General features: G+C 40.0%; 2 protein-coding genes and 1 long non-coding RNA gene across 6 annotated transcripts; 1 reads left to right on the top strand and 2 right to left on the bottom strand.

The window, feature by feature from the left end:
* Positions 1–145: 145 nt before the first annotated feature.
* LOC145861397 (uncharacterized) lies at positions 146–8,405 on the bottom strand. Its single transcript, XR_014381183.1, has 4 exons — positions 8,306–8,405; positions 2,595–2,679; positions 783–835; positions 146–568 (listed from the first exon to the last, which is right to left on the bottom strand). It is a non-coding gene; the product is annotated as an uncharacterized LOC145861397 (long non-coding RNA).
* On the top strand, positions 7,035–23,443 carry pole2 (polymerase (DNA directed), epsilon 2). 2 transcript variants are annotated; one of them, XM_082963696.1, is made up of 19 exons: positions 7,035–7,150; positions 13,488–13,588; positions 13,703–13,778; positions 13,886–13,963; positions 14,241–14,334; positions 14,971–15,045; positions 15,167–15,250; positions 15,567–15,623; positions 15,768–15,816; positions 15,912–15,984; positions 16,242–16,414; positions 16,703–16,792; positions 16,926–16,980; positions 17,176–17,235; positions 17,333–17,410; positions 20,867–20,975; positions 22,703–22,879; positions 23,030–23,097; positions 23,271–23,443. In XM_082963696.1, exons 1-19 carry the CDS (start codon positions 7,143–7,145, stop codon positions 23,287–23,289), a joined length of 1,524 nt encoding a protein of 507 aa, XP_082819822.1. In that variant the 5' UTR covers positions 7,035–7,142; the 3' UTR covers positions 23,290–23,443. The 2 variants fall into 2 exon arrangements, with proteins under 2 accessions (XP_082819822.1, XP_014066044.1); XM_014210569.2 differs by lacking the exon at positions 7,035–7,150 and adding an exon at positions 12,801–12,950.
* Positions 8,399–12,816, bottom strand: LOC106611027 (kelch domain-containing protein 1). Of its 3 annotated transcripts, XR_014381168.1 has the most exons (10): positions 12,684–12,816; positions 12,079–12,191; positions 11,711–11,781; positions 10,019–10,136; positions 9,640–9,752; positions 9,339–9,458; positions 9,193–9,276; positions 8,931–9,011; positions 8,692–8,750; positions 8,399–8,569 (listed from the first exon to the last, which is right to left on the bottom strand). XR_014381168.1 is itself a non-coding variant. In XM_045713921.2 (9 exons), the coding sequence occupies exons 2-8, from the start codon at positions 12,184–12,186 to the stop codon at positions 8,933–8,935; spliced, it is 693 nt and encodes a 230-aa protein (XP_045569877.1). In that variant the 5' UTR covers positions 12,187–12,191; positions 12,684–12,816; the 3' UTR covers positions 8,631–8,750; positions 8,931–8,932. The 3 variants fall into 3 exon arrangements, 1 of the variants encoding a protein (XP_045569877.1); XR_014381176.1 differs by lacking the exon at positions 12,684–12,816 and having other exon boundaries at positions 12,079–12,275; XM_045713921.2 differs by lacking the exon at positions 8,399–8,569 and having other exon boundaries at positions 8,631–8,750.
* Positions 23,444–23,536: the final 93 nt, after the last annotated feature.

A 23,536-nucleotide genomic window follows, 5' to 3' on the forward strand; every position in this document is an offset into this window, starting at 1 on the left:
CAAATTTTTATGACTGTCTTCAAAAGTTGTATATAATGTTATTATTATAAAGTGGTGGCCAAAGCAAAGTTGTAGTTGTAAAAAGTATGATATCAAACATTACAACAGTCTTGTTTGCAGGCAGAAGACACCCATTCACAGTCATAATATAAAATAAACTGTAAAACATAAAAAATATATATGGATACATAATGACAATAAACTACAATCTTTTGAAAGACAAATCTTCCCACATACCCTGAAGGCCTTATCAACAGTAATACGTGGAACATAGAGTATGAACTATGAACTCTGCATTATCAATTTACTGTAGTCTACTATTGATCATTTCCCTCTAATATTTACATATTATTTTATTATTTTATTATTAACCTTTATTTAACCAGGAAAGGCTCATTGAGATTTAAAATCTATTTTTCAAGAGCGTCCTGGAAACATATGAAAATGCTATATTCTCCTAGATGTCTGAAAAAAGGACATTCTCCTCTGTACAGCTGGCAGTAGTTTTGGGGGCATACATGGAAGCTGTTTTTGAAGCAGCTTGCAGTTCTTCACATTCTTGGCTATCCTGTGCAAAAAAAATATATGTTTTAAGGAACAGTGAAAGTATCGGCTAAGAGGGCAGGGCACTGCATGCATTTGGAAGATCTAGCTTAGTATACTAATCTTTCACTATGTTATAGCATCTATGTAATGGCAAACAGTCAACATGATTTCCAAAATATCAAAGTGTGTTCTAGAGCTGAGACAGAATGAATGAATGATCATAATTGATTAGTTACCGAAAGAGGGGGTAGGGCTGGATCTGGAAAACAAGTGCATCATTGCAGTGACCCTGAAGAAAGGTGATTAAAAAAAAAGTTAATTGTGTCATAAACAATTCTTTATATACCCCACCACAGCTCATTGTAAAGGTGTTACATAATTCATAATAAATGAGTGCTGTGTGGACCCTTTCTGTTTATGAATTTGAATAATATATGCATTAACATAATACCAGGTAATCTCCTTCCTGTCAGAAATTGTAAAATCATCCCAATGACGAAGGTGCATAAAAGATGGAAGAATTCAGATACACTACATGACCAAAGGTATGTGGACACTTGCTTGTCAAACATCTCATTCCAAAATCATGGGCATTATAATGGAGTTGGTCCCTGCTTTGCTATAACAGCCTCCACTCTTCTGGGAAGGCTTTACACTAGATGTTGGAGCATTGCTGCAGGGACTTGCTTCCATTCAGCCACAAGAGCATTAGTGAGGTTGGGCACTGACGATGGGCAATTAGACCTGGCTGGCAGTCAGCCCAAAGGAGTTCGATGGGGTTGAGGTCAGGGCTCTGTGCAGGCCAGTCCAGTTCTTCCACACCGATTTCGACAAACCATTCCTATATGGACCCCGCTTTGTGCACAAGGACATTGTCATGATGAAACAGCAAAGGGCCTTCCCCAAATTCTTGCCACAAAGTTGAAAGCACAGAATCGTCTAGAATTTCATTGTATGCTGTAGCATTAAGATTTCCCTTCACTGGATCTAAGGGGCCTACCGCAATCCATGGAAAACAGCCCCAGACCATTATTCCTCCTCCACCAAACTTTACAGTTGGCACTATGCATTGGGGCAGGTAGTGTTCTCCTGGCATCCGCCAAACCCAGATTTTTCTTTCAGACTGCTAGATGGTGAAGCGTGATTCATCACTCCAGAGATCTCTTTTCCACTGCTCTTGAGTCCAATGGCGGCGAGCTTTACACCACTCCAAAAAATGCTTGGCTTTGCGCATGGTGCCCTTAGGCTTGTGTGCGGCTGCTCGACCATGGAAACCCATTTCATGAAGCTTCCAATGAACAGTTTTTCTGCTGACGTTGCTTCCACAGGCAGTTGGAACTCGGCAGTGAGTGTTGCAACCAAGAGCAGGCAATTTTTAGGCGCTTCAGCATTCGGTGGTCCCATTCTGTGAGCTTGTGTTGCCTATCACTTCGCGGCTGAGCCGTTGTTGCTCCTAGACATTTCCACTTCACAATAACAGCTTTTATGGGTTGACTGGGGCAGCTCTAGCAGGGCAGAAATTTGATGAACTGACTTGTTGGAAAGGTGGCATCCTATGACGGTGCCAAGTTGAAAGTCACTGAGCTCTTCAATAAGGCCATTCTACTGCCAATGTTTGTCTATGGAGATTGCATGGCTTTGTGCCTGATTTTATACACCTGTCAGCAACGGGTGTGGCTGAAATAGCCGAATCCACTAATTTCAAGGTGTGTCCACATACTTTTGTATATATAGTGTATTACGTACCTGTTTTTAGCACTACCCACAGAGTTCCTAAACTATGCTGCGCAACGTAGTTCAACGTGCCTATAAATCAGCACAATGTACTTTTTCATTTTTTTTCAAATTGCCACCATCTTGGAGCTAGAATTGGGATCATGTATACTACGCTAATACCGATACAAAAAAAGAGTAACCAAGAGCAATGTACAATATGGTGAATTTAGCAAACGAGGCATTTGTCGTAAGTACATGTGGGCCGCGATCTTTATGCACCTTCACCATTGAATGATTAGATAAGTTCCCTGTATGGTTTCCATAATACTTACTGTGTCTACAAGGAGGATGTAGTCGCAACTACCCCCAAACACAATGACATCAGAGTCCTTCCCTTGGCACGCTGTGTGCCACAACCTGAGGGTAGAAAGTAAATAAAATGGAGACTTTAAGAGTCAGGTTAATCATTAAAATCTTCGTAGGAGCATCGTTAAATCTCCGAGCTGTTTCCCAAAACCATTGTTATTAACATTGCACTTGAAAACGCTCGTAATCTAACGCCTGTAATCTAACGCCTGTAATCTAACGCTCGTAATCTAACGCCTGTAATCTAACGCCTGCCTCAGACCATTCGTAGAACCAGCTAACGCTTCGAACACACCGACAGTGTATTTGCATTTTGGTACACCAGAATTACATTAATTTCCAATGAAACACTGCATATGCCTTGCAGCATTGCGTTGCAGAGACAGTTGCAGTGCGTTTGGTGTGGTGCATACGTTGGATTTATCAAACGTATGCGTCAAACTGTATGCGTAGACGGCTTGACAGAAATGGTAGCAGAAGGTGAATGTTGTGAACTTTTGTTGCATACATTTCCAGATGATGCTGCATACTATTTTGCGCAATGACTCTGTCGGTGTGTCCAAAGCGTTAATGCGGTTTTTTTTGCCCTCCTGCATCACTGTATACACAGAGGATCTCTGCAAAACAGTGTTAATCCTCCTCTCGTGACCGTGATTTGTAGTGAACTTCAACAAAGTTGACTAGAAATACAAAGTTGTCTTTGCAATTGTAACAACCAAGCGAAGGATAACTAAGAATATGTTTGAAATGAAAACTGCAGATGACTGCATTAAAATAAATGGTTTACTTACAGTATAGGCTATAGGAAGTATTGACACACTTTGACTTTTTCCACATTTTATTGTGTTACAGCCGGCACTTAAAATGGAGTAAATGTAGAATTTTTGTCACTGGCCTACACCCAATACCCCATAACATCAAAGTGGAATTATTTGTTGGGAATTTTTATTAATGAAAAATAATTAGAATCTGAAATGTCTTGAGTCAATAAGCATTCAACCCCTATGTTATGGCAAGCTTACATAAGTTCAGGAGTAAACGTTTAATTAATTAACAAGTCACATGATTTTTTTTGAGTGACCCATGTCATCTCTGTACCCCACACATACAATTATCTGTAAGGTCCTTCAGTCGAGAAGTGAATTTCAAACACAGATTGAACCCCAAAGATCAGGGAGGTTTTTCAATGTTTTGGAAAGAAGGGCACTTATTGGTAGATAATATATCTATTTTTTAAAGCAGACATTAAATATCCATTTTGAGCATGCCGAAGTTATTTATATATTTTACCCCCCCCCCCCCCCCCCCCCTTTTCTCTCGCCAGTTTCGATCTTGTCTCATCGCTGCAACTCCCCAACGGGCTCGGGAGGCGAAGGTCGAGTCATGCGTCCTCCGAAACATGACCCGCCAAACCGCACTTCTTACCACCCGCTGGCTTAACCCAGAAGCCAGCCGCACCAATGTGTCGGAGTAAACACTGTTCAACTGACGACCGAGGTCAGTCTGCAGGCGCCCAGCCCGCTGCAAGGAGGCGCTAGATCGCGACGAGACAAGCAGAGGCGAAAATCTGATATCAACTTTGGAGGGGACAATTACATTACATTTTCTCAAGAGCAATTCCTGAGGGGGACACCAAAAGTAGTGCTGTAACACATAGCCTACGTTTAATATGGTAAATGTATATTGAGGAATCAAAGAAATAAGGTGTTTGCCGTACTCCTAACTACCGGTACCCAAAACTACACAACTAATCACAACAGCAATACCATTGCCTTTAACAAATCTTAGTTCAGTCACCAGTTTAAGTTGAGAGTGGGGGTATCCATGGCATTTTCCAATTATGTTCCTATTTTACAAGTAAAAAAAATTGAGAACCTTTCATAATGTTGCCAAACAAAGACTCAACAAACTTACCTGAGACTCCCTGTCTCTGCCAGTCTGTCCCTGCATATCTGTCCCCAACTCTGCTGTCTGTGTGCTATCTGTTGCCTGCTCTGCCTAATGACATCATTGTGAAACATTTCCATTAGAATTTCATTTCTTTCTTATGAACATTTTATCAACTAGTCTTTGAGATATTAGGCTACTAGGGTTCTTACTTTGCGTTTTGGTGTACTGAAAAATACTCTGATGTCCGTCTTTTTTCTGCCATTTTTCTGCCATTTTTCTACCTGGTTGGCTACACATACACAGTATGTAGGTTATTTACAGTAGGAGATGGGCTTCTATCATCTTATCTTCTATCATTCTATATGGGCTTCGATCTAAAAGGTAGCTAGCAAATGTGAAACGGATTGCAGTGACAAGAGTTGACAGCTGTATGAGTTCACCATTTACACAACATATGCTGCAACCTTTTGTAATTTTAATCGTTTGTTTCATATTGGCTGGCTTCTAACAATAGCTGAATTTGCAAAGCTAGCGAGCACCAATTCAGTGGTGTTTGCTATAATCTTTGCTACCCGGGTTAAATAAAGGTGAAATAAAATATATAAATAAAAGTTCCCTTGCGACAATTTAGCTTTTGCAACGAGACCATTAAATATATTTAAAACAATGGTAGAAGAGAGTGTAGTTCTGTTCAGTTTATCGCTAACCTTATCACAGGGACTTTGAAGCACTAACTTACATGCATGCTGGTCTTGGAATAAATTGACGATAGCAAAGATTCCATTTTTGACGACGCCACATAAATGGAATAGGTACTAGCTAGCTTAATAGTTAATATTTGCGTGCTAGCTCTGCATATTCAGCTAGTGTGTGTGCGCGATTGACTGGATTAACCTCACGTCAGTTACGTGCATTGAGTGCCTTTCAGACAGTAGATACGACCTCTACGTTACCTCGCAAGCTAAGGAACTGGCAGTGGATCAAACCATTGTGAGGCAAAGGGTGGGGGGGGGGTCGCAATCTTTTGAAACTTAAAAACGAGCTATAAAGTGTCTATAATCAGCACAATTGCTTTCATTGCGTATTATTAATATTATTTAAATTACATAGTTATGTTTCAGTGATATATTGGGGGGGACAAATCATAGTTTTCCCAGGATGGGGGGGTCGTGTCCCCCCCGTGGTTTCCGCCCCTGGAGACAAGTAAAGCCCACACAGCCAAACCCTCCCCTAACTCGGACGAGGCTGGGCCAATTGTGCGCCGCCCTATGGGACTCCCGATCACAGGTGGTTGTGATACAGCCTGGGATCGAACCCAGGTCTGAAGTGACACCTCTAGCACTGTGATGCTGTGCCTTAGACCGCTCCGCCACTCAGGACACGAAGTTATTATTTAAACTCTGGATGGTGTATCAATACATCTAGTCACTACAAAGATACAGGCGGCCTTCCTAACTCAGTTGCTGGAGAGGAAGGAAGCCCTTCAGGATTTCACCATGAGGCCAATGGTGACTTTAAAACAGTTACAGAATTTAATGGGTGTGATAGGAGAAAACTGAGGATGGATCAACAACATTGTAGTTACTCCACAATACTAAACTAATTAACAGAGTGAATAAAAATATGCCAAAACAGCAGGACAATAACTTAAAACACAAGGCCAAATCTACACTGGAGTTGCTTACTAAGAAGACAGTGAATGTTCCTGAGTGTCCAAGTGACAGTTTTAACTTAAATCTACTTAAAAATCTATGTCAAAATCTGAAAATGATTGTCCAGCAATGATCAACAACAAATTTGACAGAGCTTGAAGAATTTGTAAAATAATAATGGGCAATTTTTGCACAATCCTAATGTGGAAAGCTCTTAGAGACTTACCCAGAAAGACTCAGCTGGGATCGCTGCCAAAGTTGATTCGAACATGTATTGACTCAGGTGTGAATACTTATGTAAATAAGATATTTCTGTATTTCATTTTCAATAAATGATGCAAAAATGTCAAAAAACATATTTCCACTTTGTCATTATGGGGTAGGGTATTGTGTGTAGAGGATACGATTTTTTTTTAATGATTTAATCCATTCTGAATTCAGGCTGTAACATAACAAATGTGGAATAAGTCGAGGGGTATGAATACTTTCTGAAGGCACTCTATATATTTAAATGATATTGAAATCAATGTCATGTTCATTCAATTTAGATTTATTTGGCTATTTGGCTACTGTCTTTTGCTTGAATATATTTCATGATGTGTAGCCTAACACGTGCTCAAAGATCTTCCAAACCTTGAATTAGTGCATTATTATAGGGTAAGCATTAGAATAAGTCAACTCAATATTTGCAGGTGTAACCGATGTGAAATGGCTAGTTAGTTAGCGGTGGTGCGCGCTAATAGCGTTTCAATCAGTGACGTCACTCGCTCGCTCTGAGACTTGAAGTAGGGTTTCCCCTTGCGTTGCAAGGGCCGCGGCTTTTGTGGCGCGATGGGTAACGATGCTTCGTGGGGTGTCAGTTGTTGATGTGTGCAAGGGTCCCGGGTTGGGGCGAAGAGAGGGACGGAACCTACACTGTTACACAGGCATGGGACGGAGCTGATCCATCATCAGTATTGTTGAATAATTCTAATGTTAAGGTAAGATTTGAATGGTGAAAACTGATCCGAGAGCAGCGCTGCCTTTCTGTTCTATCCTATCAGTATCGACACATGCCTGCCTCAACGACGCACCTAGCGAACGTTCTCCCAGCGTGGCGTTTTGGGAAACGCATGTTTTGTTACATCTTCGACCGTTGCAGGAAAGATGCATTGTTAAAACACTCTTAAGCCTAAATTGTATCGCTATCAGGGAGCATGGGCCCAGGTGCACCGTTATTTACGAGTCCACTTTTGAAGTTTCCCAAACAAGCACGTAGAGAGAACGTTTGCAAAGTGCGTCGTTAGACCACGTGTCGATACTGACAGGATCGAAGGTAATGCACCGCTGCTCTCGGATCAACTTTCTCCAATAAAATCCTATTTTAACATTATAATTATTCCACAATACTGACAACAGATCAGCTGCTAAAGAGATATTAGCCTACCACCTATGGCTGTAAATAGGCTATTGAGGAGGCTTATTATGCTAACCCAATAAAAATGTACTAAATAACAGATTGGGCACATCATTATGCACATCCTGAAACACATTAAGGCAAACATTTCCAGACAGTAGCTAAGTCGCAAAATAGAACTCGATTGAACATGAAATTGATTTCAATATGATTGAAATAGCCTATATAGGCCCATGTAGCCTAAGTATCTTTCAATGCAGTCATCTTGGTTTAAATTTGAAACATAATTGTATCCTTCACTTGTTTGTAACAATTTCAAATACTTTGAGAACTTTCCTATTTGTAGTCAACTTCGTTCTGAAGTTATGGGCAGTTACAGTCAGACAGACAGCCAATTAGCAGAGATCTTCTAACGATGCACTTTGGCTACTCTACGAGTAATCTGGATCAGTCTATGTGCGAAGGTTTTTAACAGCCCCTTTACTAACGAAGGCTCTAGGAAACACTTTCACTACTAAAGACACATCGTAAGAAGGTTCTAGCGATGATCTTAACACTAACGCTATGAAAGCTCTGGGAAATGAGGCCCATATCATAGAATTACATATAGAGATCCTATAATTCACTCTGAGTCAGACAATGTGTTAACAGTTTTACTATTTGCACATTTTAGGTACATTCCTCAGATTTCAGATTGGAAAATGAAACACTTTCTGCTAACAACTTGCACATACACTACCTTGGTTTGTTCATGTATGGATGCTCAAGCTCTCTCCATTTCTTTGCCATCGCCTGAAGAAACATAATCTTTTTAGAAAACCAAATAATTCCATGTTTCCATGGAATATAAGGTACAGAGGTAGGATAGGGACCTGAATGAGTAAATGACTTCCTCATTGGTTCGCAGTCCATACCCAGTCCTCCAAATAGAAACAAAGCGCTATCAGATATAGCGGTTAGGGTATGCCACGACCTTCCCATTGGCACAGTGGATTCTGCTACTCTGGAAAAGCCATTTTTGAAAGAACAGATAAAAAAAAATCAAGTGTGATGTGAAAACAGTATAGTACAGAACAGTAACCATTTTAAGTTGAGCATTTCAAAGAGTGAACAGTAAATACGTACATTTCGGACCATGTCCATGATTCTAGATCTAGACAATAAATGGCACTTGTCCTGGATTCCTAAAAGTGAAAAGAAAAACAGAAGAGCTTATTCCAAACCAGCTTAAAAAAAACAGTCAAAAGTCCTATGTTTCATTAATGTTCAGCAGAAGACACAATCTCATGAATCGTTGTGACACTTTAGGTTGTCTGTGTCAATGAAAAAACACGAGAGAGGAGTTGAGATATATCGTTTTTCACCCTTATTCTGCCTCCACATACGTATCCTTTGTTGTCAAGTGTTGCACTGGCATGGGTAGCCCTGGGGTCAGGGGCACGACCCTGTAGACCAAAACAACATTTACAGTGTAGCTAGATATCCACAAAGAAACGATCATATTTTAAGTGTCTTGTCTTATATGCTATACTGTTAATAATATGCTATGACAACACCATGTTTTTGTATATCCACTAAATTAATTGCTTTATTATATATGTAAACACAATTTAACCTCCGTCTTACACTGGTATGTGGTTCACTCCAACTGGTCGATGTTGGGTCAAACATATGGACTTCATTGTTCCATCCCCAATAGATGTCATCCACCTGCAAAGCACAATATTACTAATCCATACAAAAAGGAAAGTTAATAGTAAATGAATGTATACCTTTGGACATAATTGCACCCGGAGGCAAAAATGACCCTTGATGCCTCATCCATAAGGAAGCTTCTATTGTTACCGATGTCATCAAATTGCTTATGACCATATCCAGCGAAGTAGATGAGCCTACAGAAATACCAAAACATCTTCCAATCACAAGGGGTTCATATTACAGGGGAGCTAGGAACCCCCATAAATGTAGGAAAGACTTTAGTTGGGCCAGCACACTATTTATTTAGACCACCCTTAATAGTAAAGGTGTAATCCGAACCCTGACAATATTTCTATTTACATAAAGAATGTTTACCTGCCATTGAAAACCCAACAAGAGAGCTTATCTCTGGGTGAGGGAGAGGAGCCACTCTTATGGTTCACTTTCCTCCAGCTATACTTCCCATCCAGGAGGTTGACACAGTAAAGCTGCAAACACAGGGCATTTCAGCATGTAAATGTGAACAAAACAATATAAGGCTTTGTAAACTATTGAGGATTTTCACACTTCCCTGTCAAAGTGTACTGTACCATCAGGGCTCGTTTTCATCAAGTGTCTCAGAGTAGGAGTGCTGATCTAGGATCAGGTCCACCCTGCCCATGTAATCTTATTCCTTATGATCTAAAAGGAAAAAACGAATCATACATCAGTACTCCTACTCCGAGACACTCTGGAGCCCTTTTTTTGAGTTTACCTGATTGGTCTGTCCGTTGTCATTGCATCCCCCAAATATGTACATGTCTCCATTCAGAGAGCAGCCACAGGTGCCTGACATTGGGGGTGGGACCTCTCCAGACATTTTACACATTTCCCTTCAGATTGGAGAACAAACAAACAATAAACAAACAGAACAGGGAAATGAGGGATTCAGTTATGCAGCTAAATCATTCCAGAACACACATTGCACATAAAGCATAACATTAACCAGATGTATTTAGAGAGTTGAACCAATGGGGTTTGTGCATTATGAAGCATTTACATGACACTTCAACATTCGATGGCAGCCATGTTAGCTCCCCATTAACATTACATGGGAAATGTTTTAAAAAAATACTATAGAACTGAATGTCTAGAATTAGTATTATGATGCATTTACATGACACTACAACACTATGGCAGCCATGTTAGTTCACCATTAACATTAGATGGGGAATATTTAAACCATGCTGTGTAATTGTATGTTCGTAAATTCACTCTAGCAACCTACTCCGATTTCAGAGTGCTCTGGTTTGAGTGCCAGAGCGCAGAATAATTGAGGAATTTACGAACGCCCTAAACTTGGTTGTTGTGACAGGTGTAAGTAAACATCGACGAATTGTTTTAATTAAACTGTTGTCAGTAACTCAGTTACAATCATGAATCCTCTTGATAACGTGACAACACTCAAGAAGCTATGTCAGCACTGCCTGGGCGAGTAAAATGTTGAAAATAGTGTTTTCTCATTTTGTGTCTGGAAGTAGCTACCTAGCAACCTAGCCAACTCTTTATGCATTTTGCCTGGGTGGTTGACCGTCGTTGTAAAGGGGTTGTTCGTAAATTCAGAGCCACACTGGACGCTCTGGCCGAGGAGTAGAGTTGATCCGTGCGAACTGACCTCACGACGGTAGTAAAGCACCCAAGTTATCTGCCTAACGTTGGCTAGCTTGCTAGCTACTTCCAGACATATGAGAGAACACCTCACTCTGAGCATTTTACTCTTACTCGGACCTCGCAGAGTTGGTTAGTGTTTTCATGGTATCACGAGGGTTAGTGACCTAACTGTGTTATGGCAACAATTGATTTACGTATTATTATTTTTTTGCCGATGTTTACTGACACTGGTCATAGTTATTCTGCACTCTGGACACACACAGACGAGAGTGCTCTGAAATCGGAGTAGATATCGAGAGTGAATTTACAAACGCTACTCCTCGGCCAGAGCATCTAGTCTGCCCATTCATAGAGAGAAACGCTCTGAATTTATGATAGGACAATCTGACAACGCTCTGAATTTACGAATGCTCAGAGCGCACACTGGGTACACTCTGACACTACGGAGTGAATTTACAAACGCTCCCTGAATGTCTAGAATTTTAACACAGGTCAAAATCTCTCTAAATACCAATATTCCACTGTGTCAATGTAATAACATTTTAGTAACTATGTAGTAGGCCTAACACCTCTGATATGCGATGCAGAGTTTACAAATGATGACCTGTTTACAAAGTCTGCCATCTAATGATATGTTGGTTTCAGTGCAATCTTTTTATGTTTAGAATGTAGTTTTCCAAGGATCCAAACCTTTTTATTACATCAATTTATTAATTCACAATCTTTGAAATGTGTTAATCTATATACTTCCCATATACAAAAATACAATTTGTTATAATTAGATTAATATTCTTACCATACACCTCTTTCTAAATCATAAAACCAGACTTCATCATTTGGCAGAAAAACTTCACCATCAGCAATTGACTGCAGAAAACAATTGAAACGTAAAAGTAAATATTTTTTTTATTACTGAATGGGAAGATGGAATACGTTGCTTTACATTCTTAAATTCTATCTTTGCATATTCATCAATACTGTATGGAGAAAAAAAACATTCATTGCGTAACTACATTGAATAATTTTGCATATCCCTAACAACATATTAGTGAAATATTGAAATGCTTAACATAAATTCAAGACTATCAATTGGCAATGTTTGTAACCATATTTGCTAGTAGACTTTCTTCAATCTCTTCCATCTGTTTGCCAGTTTTTGCTTACCACGTAGCCTCCCCACACGTACAGGACATTTCCCTCAGCTACAGCCGTATGACCGCTTCGCTCACCGGCTACAAGCTCTGGACAGTGCTTTGCAATTGCAGAATCCATGGGTGCTAAAAAGGGAGAGGGAAAAATAACGAAAGGTGACTACATAAAAGACCACACGTGGCAGTACTTTCAGTGTATCTGGTTGAAGAAATCTGTAAAAATGTAACCTTGTTTAGAGATCCAAGTAATTTATTTTTGTCAACACAGCTTTTGACAGCTTAGAACCAAGGCCATATGGTAAATTAAGGCACAAGAGTCTCTCGTCCGTCGCCTCAAGAGGATGTTTTCCAACAGCTTCTTGGAGAAAACAAGTTTTTCTTGACCTGATAGGCTTCAGGGCAGGTTGTCTCATTGGACACTTATAACCTATCCTTCAACCTGACCTAATGGTTGTTCTATTCTGGATTATTTTTTAAACCAATAAAATGATGTGCTGTAAACATTTTAGAATAATATTGCAATATGATGAATAAACATATGACAAGACTGATATACATTAATAACCATGCCAATTGATCATGCAATGATAAGTAATAATCTGGGTAATAGCTACTTACATGTCTGGCTGCTTTATCCATGTTTTTGAGAATACCCAATGTTTTGAAAACATCAGCTGACTTGAAACACCAAATATCGGCAGAATCGTGCAGTAGTGAAGCTTGTTGTGTAGAATCTTTGCTTTGAAGGAAGTGACGAAACATATAGGCGGAAGTTAACATTTAGCGCCAAATGTTGATTGTTGAAGAAAGATTCAACATGGAGGTTCGCAGAGTGAAGACGAAAGTATCTGCTGGCTTCAAGATGAGGGGACTTATGCTTCGACCGTACGCTATAATTTGTCAATCATGTTGTTCTTGACATGATATGTGGTTTACAGTAAATGTAATGGCTGCATTGCTAGTTAGTAGCTAAATCTGTCTTGTTGTGTCAGTGATACCAAGAAAGAAACTAGGAGGCTAAGGTTAGCTTAGCTACAGTAAATTACATGGACAGCTAGCTAGACATTTTAGTAGCATACTATGCATATTTAAGCAATTAATCTATAGAAACGAATGCAAATGTTGTATGTTTTTAATAGGAATGATGGGATTGATGTCTGGCAGTCAAAAGGTATACTACAAAGCAGCATCAATGAGTTAGCCAGCTAACTTTGATAAACAACCAGAAATAACAATTGATTTGAAAGTTAGCTAAAAATAGATATGTTTTTTGTTGTTAAGTCAATTAGACCATGCCCATTTCAAGCATGTCTTACTAAAAAGTTATTTCAGAATATTCAGACAAGTTAGCTGGCTAACTCCTTGATCCAGCTTTGTAGTATACCCCTCAGATGTGTACGTAATGTTGTTGTTGTCCTCCAGAGAAGCCAGCAGATACCTGGTGGAGGTGTTGGAGTCTGTCAATGAGCTTGAACTGGATGATGTCATCGAGAGGGTCATGGATGCTGTGGAGAAGCAGCCACGTACGTCTTCTTCGATCATAACATGCTACTAAAATCATGTACAAAACTCAATACAGTCAGTTGTGTTGGCTCTGCTTGTGAATGATGGGGCTATTCCTCTCTTCTCCTGGACAGTGTCCTCCAGTATGATTGAGCTGGCTGTGGTGGAGACTGCTGTGCAGGACTGCAGCCAGTCATGTGATGAAACCATGTAAGTTGAGAAAGATGTCAGTCTCACAATAACCAATTTCATACACATTCTCTAGATAGTAATCCTCAAATTTGACTTATTCATTTGAACTATTTTATTATTTTCAGAGATAATGTCTTCAACATAATTGGTGCTTTTGACGTGCCAAGATATATCTACAGCACAGAGAGGAAGAAGTTTGTACCGTAAGTATGAATGTATAATCCTGACTTCCTGATGTTTTACTGTTTGTTTACTTGTTTAATTACTTGTATGTGCTGTGTACTTGATTCTGCTTTTAGCTGCCAAGTACTGGCAACATGCAAGGTATTAAAACTACTACTACTACTATAGGTTGACCCCATCTAGTCTACATGGTCCAAATGTTATATCAAAAACACTCTATAAAAAAAAAAGATCTTTCTATTGAAACCACCATATGAAGACATCCATCAGTGAAACCGTTGTTTGTTCTTCACCCAGCCTCAACATGACCACCCACTCTGCCCCAAGTCTCTGTGGCTCAGCCAGGGACAAGGCAGAGCTCTTCAGGGAACGCTACACGCTCCTACAGCAGGTCAGTAGGCTGCATTTCTTTGCCCTCTGAATCCATCATAGTTTGATGGTCTTTGTATATTTTGGCCTTAAAGCAACTGTCCAGTGTTTCCAGACTTCTCTGACATAATATTACCTATATGAAATTACAATATGAGTGAAAAAGTTTTCCTTCTAAAAATGTGTAATTAAGTACAGTATGTTAAGAAGCATATTTTCTGTGTTGGAATGGTGTGGGCGTATAGCGGTCATTAAAAATGTTCACGAGAGCAGACCGCTGATTGGCCAGCTCATCATCCTCAGGAGGATGACATCATCCTTTATGAGGAAATAGCAAACATTTTTTAAACAGTCTGTTTGAGAGACAAGTTTGAGGTGGGGTTTTTTAGGTGTTTTTTTTCTCCAATTTATGCTTTGGCCACATATGAGTGTAGGATGAGTCATCAACATTATTTGGGTATGGGTTAACAGAATATTAACTTTTAAAAGTGATATTTTCACTGGACAGTTACTTTTAAAAATGCTTATTTCCTGAGACGCTGCTCTCTGAGGTCATTGTAAAGAGAATGTGTTCCCAATCCACTTGATAAATGAGGTTAAATCAGTGAAAAATAAATGTGTACCCTGATCCACATTGACAGTTGCCCCGTTTCTGTAGCGTACACATCGGCATGAACTCTTCACCCCACCTGTAATAGGGTCCGCTGCAGAAGAAGGCAGAAACAAATTTCAGGTAATAACTCTGTCATAACCAAAAACACACTTAAATGTGTTTAATGGATTTGATATAAGCTAAGAGGACGTTCTCATGTTGAACATTGATTGTCCTGATCTTGCTCTGTTCTTGTTTTCAGCTTCAGACTGTTGAAGCACTTTTAGGTAGTACGGCTAAGCTAGGAGAGGTCATTGTTTTGGGGATGGTCACACAGCTTAAAGAGGTGAGCAGCTAAAATTCATGTTAAGGACTTTTTAATTGGAAAATATAGTAATATCTATAGATATACAGTGCCAGTGAAAAGTTTGGACACACCTACTCATTACAGGGTTTTTCTTTATTTTTACTATCTTATACATTTTAGAATAATAGTGAAGACATCTAAACAATGAGATAACACATATGGAATCATGCAGTAACCAAAAAAGTGTTAAACAAATCAAAATATATTTGAGATTCTTCTAAGTAGCGACCCTTTGCCTTGATGACAGTTTTGCACACTCTCAACCAGCTTCACCTGGAATGCTTTTTTCCCCCAGGGGAAATTCTATCTGGAAGACCCCAGTGGTACAGTACAGCTGAACCTCTCAAAGGCAATATCCTTTCACTGTGGTGTGGGGATGGAGAGCGAATGATACAAATGTTCTCTTACATAATTCAATGGGCCAATTAAAGTCTTGAATATAGTCAATGTTTATTGTATTTCAGATCAATCATGTTTTCTTTAACCTTGCCCTCACCAGTTCCACAGTGGACTTTACACAGAGTCCTGCTTTGTTTTGGCAGAAGGTAAAATAATTTATCTTTTTCATCCACATTAATGGACATCGAATATTACCTGTTATGCAATGACTTAGTAGTCCGGTCCTATTTCCACCCCATAGGCTGGTATGAGGACTCAGTCTTCCATGTCAATGCATTTGGATTCCCACCAACTGAGCCATCATCCACCACAAGGTCAGTAGATTACAATGTCGCTGGCCTGTCAGTGTTGTCTTGATTTAGAAATGGACATTACCTACATAATGCCTTCTCTGAAAATCAGTAGGCCTACTGAGAAGGGCGAAAGTTCTTTTAAATTCCAATGTATTGTTTTTAACTCTACAGTTGGCATTTAAAAATATATTTTCCTTTCCCCTGTGTGTGTGTGTGTGTATATATATGTATAAATATAAATAAATAAACAGAGGATGAGAATGGACTCTGGTTTTTAGGGCCTACTACGGCAACGTGAACTTCTTCGGTGGGCCGTCCACCACGTCGGTGAAGGCCTCGGCCAAGCTAAAGCAACTGGAGGAAGAGAACGAGGACGCCATGTTTGTGGTGGTTTCCGACGTGTGGCTGGACAGCGTGGAGGTGCTGGAGAAGATCCACCTTATGTTCTCAGGTTAGTTCCACCCATAACTTCACTGACAGAAGAGGAGCTCGTATGGGGATATTTACCAGGTTACTGTAAAGAACTTTGTGACAACTGTTTATGTAAAAAGGGCTTTATAGATACAATTGGGTTTCTGGATTGATTCAAGCATTTATGCAAGTCGTATTAATGTTGACATTGATGGTTATTGTCATGTGTTTCATGTCCATCTCTGACAGATTTTCAAGTCTCCATCAGTATCTATCTCTACTGCTTAATAGTATGGTCTGAAATAACCTTTTCATGTGTCCATTGTAGGATACGCAGCCATGCCTCCTACCTGCTTCATCTTCTGCGGCAACTTCTCCTCGGCCCCCTATGGAAAAACACAGATCAAATCACTCAAAGGTAAAAAAGATTTGAGTCAATTTTTTAATTTTTTTAATAAATGCCCTGCTTGTGAAGATATACTGACCTGTCAAATAGGTTATGACAGAAGCATTAGTACACACATTTGAAGTATTTTCTTTTTTCCCCCCAGAGTCGTTGAAAGTTCTTGCCGATGCAATCTGTGAATATCCCAGCATCCACAGCAGGTAACGTGTGAGGGAGGAAAACCACTTGGTTGACCTGAAAGTCTGATATTCCAGGAAACTATTTCAACAGTACCACATCGTTGTATTCAGGGTGACAAACTGTTTGGGAAATATTCACCATGCTGCATTATGGGTCTTCTACAGGAAATTGTTGTGTTTACTTGTCTAACTGAATGCATCCTTTCAAAACTGCAGTAGTCGCTTCGTGTTCGTTCCCGGTCCTGAAGACCCTGGTCCGAGTACAATTCTACCCAGGTGAGAGTTGAAAAACAACAGACCTGTGTTGATTTGCTCATGATTTGACTATAGTCCTCTGATGTACTGTACTTCATATAAATGCTTATGTCCTCAGGCCCCCATTGGCAGACCACATCACTGAGGAGTTCAGACAGAGGGTGCCATTCTCTGTGTTCACTACCAACCCATGCAGGTGATTGAAAGATATGGGACTCCCAATCACGGCCGGATGTGAATCAGCCTGGAAATATGGCAGTTGTTGATTTATTCTATTTTCAGGAATTTGTCTCTTGACCTTTATTAAAGGGATATCTCTGGAGCTTTATTAAAGGGATATCTCTGGAGCTTTATTAAAGGGATATCTCTGGAGCTTTATTAAAGGGATATCTCTGGAGCTTTATTAAAGGGATGTCTCTGGAGCTTTATTAAAGGGATGTCTCTGGAGCTTTATTAAAGGGATGTCTCTGGAGCTTTATTAAAGGGATGTCTCTGGAGCTTTATTAAAGGGATGTCTCTGGAGCTTTATTAAAGGGATGTCTCTGGAGCTTTATTAAAGGGATGTCTCTTGAGCTTTATTAAAGGGATACAGTTGAAGTCGGAAGTTTACATACACTTAGGTTGGAGTCATTAACTCGTTTTTCAACCACTCCCCAAATTTCTTGTTAACGAACTATAGTTTTGGCAAGTCGGTTAGGACATCTACTTTGTGCGTAACACAAGTCATTTTCCAACAATTGTTTACAGGCAGATTATTTCACTTATAATTCACTGTATCACAATTACAGTGGGTCAGAAGTTAACATACACTAAGTTGACTGTGCCTTTAAATGGCTTAAATTCCAGAAAATTATGTTATGGCTTTAGAAGCTTCTGATAGGCTAATTGACATAATTTGAGTCAATTGGAGGTGTACTTGTGGATGTATTTCAAGACCTACCTTCACTCAGTGCCTCTTTGCTTGACATTGTGGGAAAATCAAAAGAAATCAACCAATACCTCAGAAAAATAATTGTAGACCCACAAGTCTGGTTCATCCTTGGGAGCAATTTCCAAACGCCTGAAGGTACCACGTTTTCTGCCAAAACAATAGTACGCAAGTATAAACACCATGGGACCACGCAGCCCTCATACCGCTCAGGAAGGAGACGCGTTCTGTCTCCTAGAGATGAACGTACTTTGGTGCGAAAAGTGCAAATCAATCCCAGAACAACAGCAAAGGACCTTGTGAAGATGCTGGAGGAAACAAGTACAAAAGTATCTATATCCACAGTAAAACGAGTCCTATATTGACATAACCTGAAAGGCCGCTCAGCAAGGAAGAAGCCACTGCTCCAAAACCGCCATAAAAAAGCCAAACTACGGTTTGCAACTGCACATGGGGACAAAGATTGTACTTTTTGGAGAAATGTCCTCTGGTCTGATGAAACAAAAATGGAACTGTTTGGCCATAATGACCATCGTTATGTTTGGAGAAAAAAGGCAAATGGCTTGCAAGCCGAAGAACACCATCCCAACCATGAAGCACGGGGTTGGCTGCATCATGTTGTGGGGGTGCTTTGCTGCAGGAGGGACTGGTGCACTTTACAAAATAGATGGCATCATGAGGTAGGAACATTAAGTGGATATGTTGAAGCAACATCTCAAGACATAAGTCAGGAAGTTAAAGCTTGGCAGCAAATGGGTCTTCCAAATGGACAATGACCCCAAGCATACTTCCAAAGTTGTGACAAAATGGCTTAAGGACAACAGTCATGATATTGGAGTGGCCATCACAAAGCCCTGACCTCAATCCTATAGAAAATGTGTGTGCAGAACTGAAAATGTGTGTGCGAGCAAGGAGGCCTACAAACCTGACTCAGTTACACCAGCAGCTCTGTCAGGAGGAATGGGCCAAAATTCACCCAACTTATTGTGGGAAGCTTGTGGAAGACTAGCCAAAACCTTTGACCCAAGTTAAACAATTTCAAGGCAATGCTACCAAATACTACTACTTGAGTGTATGTAAACTTCTGACCCACTGGAAATGTGATGAAAAAATTAAATTTGAAATAATTCATTCTCTCTACTATTATTCTTACATTTCACATTCTTAAAATAAAGTGGTGATCCTAAATGACCTAAGACAGGGAATTTTACAAGGATTAAATGTCAGGAATTGTGAAACTGAGGTTAAACATATTTGGCTATGTAAACTTTCGACTTCAACTGTATTTCTTGAGCTTTATTAAAGGGATATACAGTGCATTCGGAAAGTATTCATACCCCTTGACTTTATCCACATTTTGTTACGTTACAGCCCTATTCTAAAATGGATGAAATCGTTTTTTCCCATTATCAATATTCAAAAAATGCCCCATAATGACAAAGTAAAAACTGTGGTTTAGAATATTTAGCAAATTTATATATTAAAAAAATGAAATCACATTTACATAAGTATTCAGACCCTTTACTCAGTGCTTTGTTGAAGCACCTTTGGCAACAATTACAGACTTGCATGTTCATGGGTATGACGCTAAAAGCTTGGCACACCTGTATTTGGGGAGTTTCTCCCATTCTTCTGTACAGATCCTCCCAAGCTCTGTTAGGTTGGAACGTGAGCATCGCTGTATAGCTATTTTCAGGTCTCTCCCTAGATGTTCGATTGGGTTCAAGTCCAGGCTCTGGCTGGGCCACTCAAGGACATTCAGAGACTTGTCCCGAAGCCACTCCTGCATTGTCTTGGCTGCGTGCTTAGGGTTGTTGTGCTGTTGGAAGGTGAACCTTCGCCCCAGTCTGAGGTCCTGAGTGCTCTGGAGCAGGTTTTCATCAAGGATCTCTCTACACTTTTCTCCGTTCATCTTTCCCTCGATCCTGACTAGTCTCCCAGTCCCTGCCACTGAAAACATCCACACAGCATGATGCTGCCACCACCATGCTTCACCGTAGGGATGGTACCAGGTTTCCTCCAGACCTGACACTTGGGATTCAGGCCAAAGAGTTCAATCTTGGTTTCATCTGGCCAGAGAATCTTGTTTCTCATGGTCTGAGAGTCCTTTAGTTGCCTTTTGGCGAACTCTAAGTGGGCGGTCATGTGCCTTTTTACTGAGGAGTGGCTTCCGTCAGGCCACTCTAGCATAAAGGTCTCATTGGTGGAGTGCTGCAGAGATGGTTGTCCTTCTGGAAGGTTCTCCCATCTCCACATGTTTACGATTATCTGACTCTGGGGAAGTGGATAAAAGTTCGGGATTTTGGCAACGAAGCCCATCTGTTGAAGTTCCTATGAAAAAATGTGCACTTAATGGCTAATATTTTTAACGTTGTTGTGTGATACATTTGGCTACATTTGCTCATTATAACAAACAGTGGAGGCTGCTGAGGGGAGGACGGCTCATAATAATGGCTGGAACGGAGCAAATGGAATGGCCTCAAACACATTAAAACCATGTGATTGATGTACTTAATACCATTCCACCTATTCCGCTCCAGCCATTACCACAAGCCCGTCCTCCACCATTAAGCTGCCACCAACTTTCTGTGATAACAATTGACCATTCTTTGACAGTTACTTTTCACAGGTTTTGTGATTGCATGTAGTCTTTGTTTTGCCTGCATTTTGTAAATGTCATCTTTTAATATCTCACAACCTGTGAATCAAATGTTCCTATGTCAGAATCCAGTACTGCAGCCAGGAGATTGTTGTCATCAGAGAAGACCTGGTGAACAAGATGTGCAGAAATTGTGTCCGACTGCCTAGCAGCAACCTCGACATTCCAAACCATGTGAGTCTTAGCTCCTCAGTTATGACATACCCAGCCTCTACTAGTACAATTACCTACACTACCAATCACAAGTTTGGGCACAACTACTTATTCCAGGGTTTTTCTTTATTTTTACTATTTTCTACATTGTAGAATAATGGTGAAGACATCAAAACTATGAAATAACACATGGAATCATGTAGTAAGCAAAAAAGTGTTTAACAAATTATATTTGAGATTCTTCAAAGTAGCCACCCTTTGATGACAGCTTTGCACACTTGGCATTCTCTCAGCCAGCTTCATGAGGATTTCTTTCCTTCTTAATGCATTTGAGCCAATCAGTTGTGTTGTGACAAGGTAGGGGTGGTATACAGAAGATGGCCGTACTTGGTGAAAGACCAAGAACAGCTCAAATAAGCAAAGAGAAATGACAGTCCATCATTACTTTAAAGCATGAAGGTCAGCCAATCCGGAAAATGTCAAGAACTTTGAATGTTTTTTTCAAGTGCAGTCGCAAAAACCATCAAGCGCTATGATGAAACTGGCTCTCATGAGGACCGCCTCTGGAAAGGAATACCCAGAGTTACGTCTGCTGCAGAGGATAAGTTCATTAGAGTTACCAGCCTCAGAAATTGCAGCCCAAATAAATGCTTCACAGAGTTCAAGTAACGCACACATCTCAACATCAACTGTTGAGGAGACTGTGTGAATCAGGGCTTCATGGTCGAATTGCTGCAAATAATCCACTACTAAAGGACTTGAATAAGAGGAAGAGACTTGTTTGGGCCAAGAAACACAAGCAATGGACATTAGACCGGTGGAAATCTGTCCTTTTGTCTGATGAGTCCAAATTTGAGATTTTTGGCTCCAACCGCCGTGTCTTTGTAAGACGTAGAGTAGGTAATCGGATTATCTCCGCATGTGTGGTTCCTACTGTGAAGCATGGAGGAGGAAATGTGATTGTGTGGGGGTGCTTTGCTGGTGACACTGTCAGTGATTTATTTAGAATTCAAGGCACACTTAACTAGCATGGCTACCACAGCATTCTGCAGCGATATACGCCATCCCATCTGGTTTCTGCTTAGTGGGACTATTATTTGTTTTTCAACAGGACAATGACCCAACACACCTCCAGGATGTGTAAGGGCTATTTGACCAAGAAGGAGAGTGATGGAGTGCTGCATCATATGACCTGGCCTTCACAATCACCCGACCTCAACCCAATTGAGATGGTTTGGGATGAGTTGGACCGCAGAGTGAAGGAAAAGCAGCCAACAGGTGCTCAGCATATGTGGGAACTCCTTCAAAAATTTTGCAAAAGCATTCCAGGTGAAGCTGGTTGAGAGAATGCCAAGAGTGTGCAAATTTGTCATCAATGGAAAGGGTGGCTACTTTGAAGACTCTAAAATATAACATTTATTTTGATTTTTAACTTTTTTGGTTACACATGATTCCATATGTTATTTCATAGTTTTGATGTCTTCACCATTATTCTACAATATAGAAAATAATAAAAATAAAGCAAAATCTTGAATGAGTAGATGTGTCCAAACTTTTGACTGGTACTGTTAATTGTAAACCTAGCTAGTTAATTTGGCCCGTATTCACAAAGTGAATACCCCCCACCTAGATCAGAAATCCTACTCTGAGGCGCTTTGTGTGAATATTTGTCCTGTAGTTGAATTTATTCTTCATGAATAATAACGACATGAAAATGTCTAACACTCACCAATAAACTCTTTCTCCAGTTTGTGAAGACTATCTTGTCTCAGGGCCACCTGACTCCACTTCCGCTGTATGTCAGCCCAGTGTTCTGGGCCTATGACTATGCTTTACGGGTTTACCCCGTGCCTGATGTCATCATCTTTGCGGACAAATATGACCCTTTCAACATCTCCAACACAGACTGCCTCTGCATCAACCCGGTACGTTATGCTTATTCCTAGATTTCCACCATTTTGTTTTATGAGACTCGGTATGAGATGTTGGACTTGGGTTTCGAGCTATATTATGATGAGATCTTATATTCTTAATTTAAGATTTATTTTTTATGTGTTGTCATTTTGTTCTTGCAGGGCTCCTTCCCAAAAAGTGGCTTCACTTTTAAGGTATATTACCCATCCAACAGGACCGTTGAGGACAGGTGAGAAATGTTTTTTACTCTTTGTTTATGCATGCTCTACACATATCTCACTTGGTGTTAATCATTGCTTTACTGGCAATATGGTAACTATAGTATATTGAGAGTCAACTTGGTTTCCATGTCGGTCTTCATTTCTCTTTGCTGATCTAAATATTCTTTATTTTTCCTCACAGCAAACTTCAAAGCCTCTAAAGACCATAAGGATTATTTTGGACAGGGGGATTGGCTGTTATGGTTGTGTAAAATGTTTTTGTAAAATGTCTAAAAATACTTTTGCTAAATCCCTTTTTATTTTATTTGTATGTACCTTTTGTATCATGGAGAATAAAGGTTCACTGTCATTAAATTGTCATCTTTGTGCATTTTTTACTTGACTGGTTAATGTTGGACAATAAAGCAAATAAGAATTGTGTTACTCTTCTGTACTTGCATAAATCAA

The sequence above is a fragment of the Salmo salar genome, chromosome 01 (assembly GCF_965601325.2).
Source record: "Salmo salar chromosome 01, fSalSal1, whole genome shotgun sequence".
NCBI lineage: Eukaryota > Metazoa > Chordata > Actinopteri > Salmoniformes > Salmonidae > Salmo > Salmo salar.

What these genes read in the sequence shown, in the direction of transcription:
- LOC106611027 (XM_045713921.2), bottom strand. Translation starts at nt 12,186, where the DNA reads ATGGATTCTGCAATTGCAAAGCACTGTCCAGAGCTTGTAGCCGGTGAG. An exon ending in GGGTGCAATTATGTCCAAAG is followed by an intron (nt 9,277 to 9,338) that starts GTATACATTCAT and finishes TGTGCTTTGCAG; the next exon opens with GTGGATGACATCTATTGGGG. An exon ending in GGAGTGAACCACATACCAGT is followed by an intron (nt 9,012 to 9,192) that starts GTAAGACGGAGG and finishes TTTGGTCTACAG; the next exon opens with GGTCGTGCCCCTGACCCCAG.
- pole2 (XM_014210569.2), top strand. Translation starts at nt 12,856, where the DNA reads ATGTTGATTGTTGAAGAAAGATTCAACATGGAGGTTCGCAGAGTGAAG. An exon ending in CAGTCATGTGATGAAACCAT is followed by an intron (nt 13,779 to 13,885) that starts GTAAGTTGAGAA and finishes TATTATTTTCAG; the next exon opens with AGATAATGTCTTCAACATAA. An exon ending in GAGAGGAAGAAGTTTGTACC is followed by an intron (nt 13,964 to 14,240) that starts GTAAGTATGAAT and finishes TTCTTCACCCAG; the next exon opens with CCTCAACATGACCACCCACT.